General features: G+C 40.6%; 1 protein-coding gene across 10 annotated transcripts in view; it reads right to left on the reverse strand.

Annotated features, from left to right (window-relative positions):
- FKBP5 (FKBP prolyl isomerase 5) overlaps positions 1–8,346 on the reverse strand; it is a 147,406-nt gene that overhangs the window by 21,021 nt on the left and 118,039 nt on the right. For all 10 annotated transcript variants that reach the window (XM_071218428.1, XM_071218427.1, XM_004458312.5 and 7 more), the window contains one exon: positions 3,113–3,269. In XM_071218428.1, coding sequence (XP_071074529.1) covers positions 3,113–3,269 — 157 coding nt within the window. The remainder of the gene's footprint in view (positions 1–3,112; positions 3,270–8,346) is intronic.

An 8,346-nucleotide genomic window follows, 5' to 3' on the forward strand; every position in this document is an offset into this window, starting at 1 on the left:
AATACAGAACATTCTTTATCTATTGGTAACTAAGGTAGGCAGGTGAGTCCTATTTTTTTTTGAGGAACTGGTCGGGGGTTGAACCCGGGACCTCGTATGTAGGAAGCTGGCGCTCAACCACTGAGCCACATCAGCAACCCTGAATTTGCTTTTTCATTTGTTTTTTTGCTTGTTTGTTTTTTTCTTTTAAGGAGGCACTGGGAAGCAAACCTGGGATCTTCCATGTGGGAAGCGGGCACGCAACTGTTTGAGCCCCATCTGCTCCCAGGTCATGTGTTTACTTCATATGTTCAGAGGCAGGCAACAGCTGATCTGGTACTTTCTTAGACCAGTGGTTCTCAGCGGGGGTGATTCTGCCACCCCTCCACCAGGGAACCTTTGGCAATGTCTGAAGACACTGTTGGTTGTTACAGCTAGGAGGAGGGTGCTACTGGAACGCAGTGGGCAGAGGCCAGGGATGCTGCTAACAACCCTACAATGCACGGGACAGCCCCCCACTCCCAGAGTTCCCAGCCTGTCACGTCTGCAGGGCCAATACTGTTTCTACTGTCCCTTCTGGTTGAAAATGAAGAGATTCTGTCAAGGTCAAAATGTAGATGGAGCACATGAGCCTAGGGCAGACATAAGCTCACAATGCTCTGGGAGCATCGAGCATGACTTCCATGTTACAGAGAAAGTTATAAAGTCTGACTTGCACTAGATCAGCCTGGGCAAAGATCCAGGACACTTAAATTCATCTAACTGAAAAATAAGTCACCACAAACGGAATTCTGGGATTTGAGCTAAAGACAAGCTGGGCTAAGGTAACAGAAGGAATTCAGTATAAATGTCCTTGACTTAACAGCTGAGATAGAAATAATAACTACTAATGACCATTAAGCCTTTATGTGCACACAGGAAGCACTTGTATCCTTAGTTATTAGCCATTAATCCCTTTTTAGAGAAGCAGAAACTGAGGCTCCTGAGAGTCACACAAAGAGACAGTAGCAGAGTTAGAATTTAAATTCGGACCCAGTATGTTCCCAGAAAATTGTTGAGTTTTTTGACCTACAGTTCCTCATAGTTAAACATTGTGGCTCTTGGTAGCCTGTGTTGTGTTGTTGTTTTTTTTCCTGGATGGGTGCGAGACAGAAACATAAGAGAAAGGAAGATGAAGAAAGTTAAAACTAGCCATGCTTCAACTTAAATGCCAGAGATTAATCAGTCACAGCAATTAAAACAACAATATAAAGGGAAGCTACTGTCCTGATGAGAAGAGAGAAAATGGTTCTTTGTGATTTCAGCTGCTTTTGGAAGTGTTTTATGAATTTGGTATTATGAGAATAATCTGCCAAGGTGTCCATAAGAGTAAAGAGAAGGTGTGCCTTGCGAGTCTTTTGGAGAGGGAAATACAGATGACTCTAATAGTATTACAAAGCATGTATTTGCAACAGCCCTGTTTACAGACACACTCAAATGCAATGCTCTATGTAAGGGGGTGTCTGAATATGATAAGCAAATTCACTGCATGCACCATGTATAGGGATTTTGGGCATATGTATATGATATTACACAGTACACATGTAGACAGTCTCAGATTGCAGAATCTCAGCATGTTAAACACCTTAAATAGAAATTAACACAGTCCTTTCTACCTATGCTAAATTATTTCTACAAAATATATGAAAAACTTCTATACCTAGAAATTTATGAAAACTTGACTACTTTTGTGACTGAGAATGTCCCAAGAAAGTTCTGAAAAATCTATTGTATGTTAAAACAGGATTTCCTTTTTCTTAGGGCCTGAAGGTAAATGGAAGAGAAAGATAATGATATCACAATAGCAATAGTAGATAATATGCTATGGGCTTAAATGTACCAGGAACTTCGCAAAATGTGCAAATGCACAATCTGATTTAGTTCTCCACAATTTTATGAAGTAGATACTGTCCCCCCATTCTCCAGAAGGGGGAAACCAAGGTTTAGGAGAGTTGCCTTGCCTTGCCTAAATATATACTGCTGGTAAGTTGCATAGTAGATTTTGACACTTTAACCACTAATGATACAACAAACAATTTAAACTTGCAAGGAGGTATTTGCATTATTAAATATAAGGACAAAAATAGAGGCAAAAGGACAATTTTTGTTTCTTTTTAACTAAACCTGAGACATCTGCCTCCACCACTGCCTTGACAACTAGGTTAAAATATTAACTAGCGGAATCATTTCAGATTAATTCTGAAAACATACATTAGACTTACATATACCACTCTCTTTATAAGAGTTTAGAATTCTAATTTTGGAATGCTAGATTAAAATTAACTATACAGATAACTACAGAGTCTACACAAAGAAAAAAAAAGAGTGTACAGAAGGGATAGTATCACCTATTGACAAGTGTCGTCAGCAAGATTCTTGGTAACTTAAAATCCTGACTGAAATCCACCATGGAGTCACAGGGGAGGCTGTACTAAATAAGCAGGTGCACTTTTTTGCAAACAGAATCAAAATACCCTCATTTCTCTCAAGGGTCCATTTTTCAAGATAGAAGGGTTGGATTCATGGTATAATTTTAGATCTGAACAAAGAAAGACTGTTAACATCGGATAGTTTTAAGCTTGGAAGTGCTAATGGATGTCTCTATGATGGGAAAAATTTAGGCAGAGATGAGTCCTCTCTGCCTGTAGGTCCAGAGGAACACACAGTTTTCAGGGACTTTGCATAAGCACAGGTGGCACAAATGATAGTAAATCACCCAAATGCTTCTCTCAACCACCACAAGTTTTACTGTCACCTGCTTAATTTTCAGAAAAGGGAAGCAAGGGCAAGAGAACCACAGAAGAAGGGCCAAGAGCTGCCTGTCTTGGCAACATGGAAGGCAAAACAAATATACAAAAAGCAAAACTTACCTGCCAGCCCTAGCCTTACCACACATCAATCAAGTAAACGTGCTCACAACTGGCCACCTCTGTGATACTGTAAGACTCATTCATTCACGTGATGACTAACCGTAGCCTGATTTAATGAATAATTTTCACTGTTGGCATTAGCATCACTGAAAATACCAAGTGCTGAAAAAGTGAGACTGTGTTTAGACGACGTCACTGAGAAGGGGAGCAAGGAAGCTGCTTACCGTGGTCCAAGATGTAAAATACAGTGCTCTTCCCGCTGCATCCTCTCCAGGGCTTTGTCAATTCCAATCGGAATGTCGTGGTCTTCTCCTTCGCCAACAATGAACACCACATCTCTGCAATCAAACTTCCTTCCACCTTGATGCCCTTCCAGGTGGACTGGGGAGAGGGGGCAGGAGAGTCAGCAGATCTGCTCTTTAGGACTTGGCTCATCACAAAGTGACCCAAGAGGGACTGACTGTACAAAGAGTATGCTCCTGTTCTCATTTCCTCAAGAGACATACTTGGTATATCTCATCAAAGCTTAAGCCTGCCCCGTTCTGAAACTTTAAGAACAATCATATTTCCTTCCGTTTCATGTTTAGACTTGTAATTACGAATAACTGTTATCAATCAGATAGCTTAATAGGTAATGAAACAAACTGGAATCATACATTTAATCTAAGCCTGCTATAAAACACAGGCCCATAATACAAGGTCAAGAAATATTAGATTCTTTAATAGATAAATATAAAAATGTTGCAAATTTAATATCAAGTATATGATGGCTTAAATCTGCATCTTACTTCAGATGCTTGAGCAAAAGAAAAAAACAAAAAAAAAAAAAACCTAAGCGACTATTTGCCCAGAATACAAAAAGGTTCACTGAATGCAGCTGTATTTTTCTTTAAGAGTCCTAATCTCATTCAAAAGTATGTCTGAATAAAAGTAGAAAATCCAAAGGCAACATCATCAATAATTAACCTCTTAGTGGAAGAATAAATGTAAAGTGGGAAGGAATCAATAGTCTGTTCTAACTTCACTAACTAAATTACTTAATAACCTCCTTTAAAATGTTAAGTGAGGAAGACAATTTCTTGGGGCCTAATTTCCACTCCACCCAAATTCACTCACCTCATTCCCAGGGTAATTTTGTGGTAGATAAAGCTCTATCTTATTTCAAGACAAAATAAGACAAATGCATACAGATACATTTTCTTTTTCTTGATCAGTCAGATTCTTTTTCTTGGATAAATAATTCTTAGAAACTATTCAAATACTTAATTTTTTTTTTTTAGGAATTTAATATATTTATTCTTTTTTTAAAATATATTTTTAATTTATTTTTAAAAGATACACAGGTCACACAAAATGTTATATTAAAAAAATATAGGGGATTCCCATATGCCCCTCTCCCTACACCCTCCACTTTTCCCACATCGACAACTTCTTTCATTAGTGTGGTACATTTGTTGCAATTGATGAATACATTTTGGAGCACTGCCACACAGCATAGATTATAGTTTACATTGTAGTTTACACTCACTCCCAGTCCATTTGGTAGGTTACGGCTGGATATATAATGTCCTGCACCTCACCCTGCAATGTTGTTCAGAACAACTCCCAGTCCTGAAAATGTCCCCATTATTACGCCTCTTTTTCCCTCTCCCTGCCTTCAGCAACTCCTGCGGCCACTGTCTCCACAGCAATGATATACTTTCTTCCATTGCTAGAGTCACAATAATTCTATAGTAGAATACCAGTAAGTCCATTCTAGTCTATATTTTATTCCCCGATCCAGAGGACTCTGGGATGGTGATGCCCACTCCACCTCTAATTGGGAGGAGGCTTCAACCTCACATGGCTGATGACGGGACTCTCCTGCTTGCAGCTGTAGACACTCTCAATTCCTTGGTGTGGTGGTTGTACTGTCCACATGCTTCTGATACTAAATATCCTGTTCTAATTTCCCAGCTGCTAAAACAAAACTGTAAAATGGGTTGGTTTAACAGGAATTTATTGGCTGATGGTTTCAGAGGCTAGGAGGCTCGCTTCCTCCCAGGTTGGTATCTTCTGGCTGGTCAGGAATCTTAGAGCTCTTGGCTTTTCTGTCAACATGGTAATTCACATGGCAGAACCTTCTCCTTTCTCTTCTAGGTTCCACTGACTTCTAGCTCCTGGCTTCCCCTGTGACTTCTCTCCTCTGTGTCCCATTATTTTGCTTACAAGAACTTCAGCCATACTGGACTAAAGGTCACCCTCATTCAGTGTGACCGCCTTAACTAATAACATTGCCAAAGGTCCTATTTACAGATGGGCTTACATCCACAGGACCAGGAACTGGGATCTGAACATGCCTTTCGTAGGGGACATGATTTAATCCCCAACAGTCTGCCCCCCCCCGGGCCCCCAAAAGACATGTTCTTCCCATATGCAAAATCACTAATTCTACCATAACACCCCAAAAGTTTTAAGTCATTTCAGTAACAACGAAAAGTATAGTCTCATCAAAATTACTTATGGGTGTGGTCCATCCTGGGGCAAAATTCCTGTCTGATGGACCTGTGAATCCTAGAAAACAAGGTATCCGCTAACAATATATAGTGGTGGACATGCACAGGATAAACATCCCGATTCCAGAAGGGAGAAACTGGAAGGAAAACAGGGTCGAGTTTTGTTAGAAACCCTGCCAGCTCTGCATGGAGTTCAAGTCAGCCCAAACTGTCAGACAATAGAATTTTCCACAGATCCTTCCTAGAGAACTGCATTTCCAGTCCTGACTTGCACTGAAATGGTTGACTGAGCCCACGTTCAGGCACAACCTCCTTAGCAAAGAGTTGTTTGGTTAAATGAAAACAGAGCCCTGTTCTCTGGAGACTTGCTTCCCAGAAGCTCAGGGAGGGCCCTCATCAGAGCTGCTCCTAGCCCCAGCCTCACCACACACCACCTGGATAGGCTGAGACTTTTCCAAATTATCAACTTCTGGTTTTCTTATGCCTAAGAGTACAATCCTCAGTTTATCTCTTTCCTCTTTCATTTCACTATAAGCTGCAAGGAGAAAGCAGGCTACACCTGGTTTTCTACACTTAGCTTGAGAATTTTCTCAGCTAAATATCCAAGTTCATTGCGTTCAAGTTCTGCCTTCCATCTGACATGAGAACTCAATTTCACAAAGTTCTCTGCCACTTTATAACAAGGATCACCCTTCCTCCAATTTGCAATTACACAGTCATCATTTCCTTCGAAGGGCTTACTAAAAGTATTTTAACGTCCACATCCCAACCATTACTCTGTTCATGATGAATTATATTATATATTCTCTAAGATGATACAGGTTTTCTTTATACCTCACTCATTTCTGAGTACTCACAATTCTTCCATCCTCTACCCATTTCACAATTCCAAAGCTGTCTCCGTATTTTCAGATCTTGCAATATCAAGGTCCTACTTTCTGGTACCAAAACAGTTTTAGTTTAAAGCTTCTGGCTTCTCCCATGGCTCTTCTCCTTCTGTGTCCAATTTTCTCTTGCTTATAAGGACTTCAGCCATATTGGACTAAAGCCACTCGCATTCACTCTTTTTTTTTTTTTTTAAAGATTTATTTATTTAATTATTTTCCCCCCCTCCCCTGGTTGTCTGTTCTCGGTGTCTATTTGCTGCGTCTTGTTTCTTTGTCCGCTTCTGTTGTCGTCAGCAGCACGGGAAGTGTGGGCGGCGCCATTCCTGGGCAGGCTGCTCTTTCTTTTTCACGCTGGGCGGCTTTCCTCACGGGCGCACTCCTTGCACGGGGGACACCCTTGCGTGGCACGGCACTCCTTGTGCGCATCAGCGCTGCGCATGGCCAGCTCCACACGGGTCAAGGAGGCCTGGGGTTTGAACCGCGGACCTCCCATGTGGTAGACGGACGCCCTAACCACTGGGCCAAAGTCCGTTTCCCACTCTTAACTTATAACATCTTCAAAGGTCCTACACTGTAAGTTCATACCCGTTGGACCACGGGTTTGGACCTGAACATGCCTTTTGTGGGGGACATGATTCAACCCCCAACAATTCCTTTTCATTTAGGTTTTTGACTCAATAAAAATGGATGGCCTGTATGGTAGCACAACAGGTCACCAAAACAATATTGTAATTTATTTCATAAAGAAATTCTTTCTCCCTACATCTGTAATATAATGGCTTAAATTCAAATGTAATGATTTCCTAAAATACCTCTTTTCTAAGATTAATCTAACTTTAGATCAATAGCTTGCCTTAGAGACTAAAAATCACTTATTTTTTAATATTTGTTCCATGTCCAATAAGGTAATCATTGTTTTCCAAATACAAATTCAATTCTAACCTACTCTACTTCTTTTTATGTCCACCCCCCATGGCTTGCTTGCTGTCTGCTCTCTGTCCATTCGCTGTGCGTTCTTGTGTCTGTTATTTTTATTTATTCACCCCCCCTTGCAGCTTGTTTGTTGTCTGCTCTCTGTGTCCACTTGCTGTGAGCTCTTCTGTGGTTTTCTTTTTTTTTACTTGTCTCCCTTTTTTGTTGCGTTACCTTGCTGAGTCGGCTCTCCGCGGTGCTTGCGAGCCAGTGTCTCTCGACGAGGAGGTCCCGGGACACGAACCCAGGGCCTCCCATATGGTAGATGGGAGCCCAAATGATTAAGCCACAGCTGCTTTCCCTACTCTACTTTTGAAACACATGATCTTAAAGGTCTCTTGGAACTCTAAAATTCTGTTTCAATGACCCAGTAAATAACAGAACTTTAGATATAGGCCAGAAAACAGCTTCAAAGCTAATTCGTGTAGTTAATCATTTGATCAGATTTCCTTTAGCCAAGGCCTGGGGAACAAGAGAAACTGAAGAGTAAACAGCAGTGGTGTAGACATCAGGAACCAAAATGTCAACTGAACATGTAATTTATGCTTTGACATTCTCTGCCCTTTCCTAATTCATTAGGATTAATACCATCCTGATTTATACCCATCGCAGACACTGGACGGAGCCCGGGAAGCTTGGGCCAGACTCAAGTGGGCCTGACTCTGGAGTCAGCAGAGCTAGACTGGACTGAGGGGCGGAGCACGGATGCAGACATTTTGGTCTAAGTCCCATGTGAATAAATGGAGATGATTCCCTCTGTTACACTCATTTCTGGAATGATTTAGATAGCATAAAATTAATTAATTTGCAGAAAATTTTAAGTTCTCCTGAATTGGAAAATATTTTTTTTTTTAATTCAACTTCACTCTTCTCAAATATATTCATACTAGAGAGGTTCTCCAGGAGTCTAAGGCTTAAGGTATTTTTACTAGAGTAAAAAGTTCATGCTTCTAAAGGGGTTGAAAGTTCTGAAAAGTTTGTGTTCCTAAATATTTTAAAATCTACCCAAGAAATTTTATTTAGACTACTAGATGACATTTCTCATGAAAAAAAGATTTGTTGAATAAAGCCCACAAAACGTGGAACACATCTCAAGGACAGTTA

This window comes from Dasypus novemcinctus, chromosome 11, assembly GCF_030445035.2.
Source record: "Dasypus novemcinctus isolate mDasNov1 chromosome 11, mDasNov1.1.hap2, whole genome shotgun sequence".
Classification (NCBI taxonomy): domain Eukaryota; kingdom Metazoa; phylum Chordata; class Mammalia; order Cingulata; family Dasypodidae; genus Dasypus; species Dasypus novemcinctus.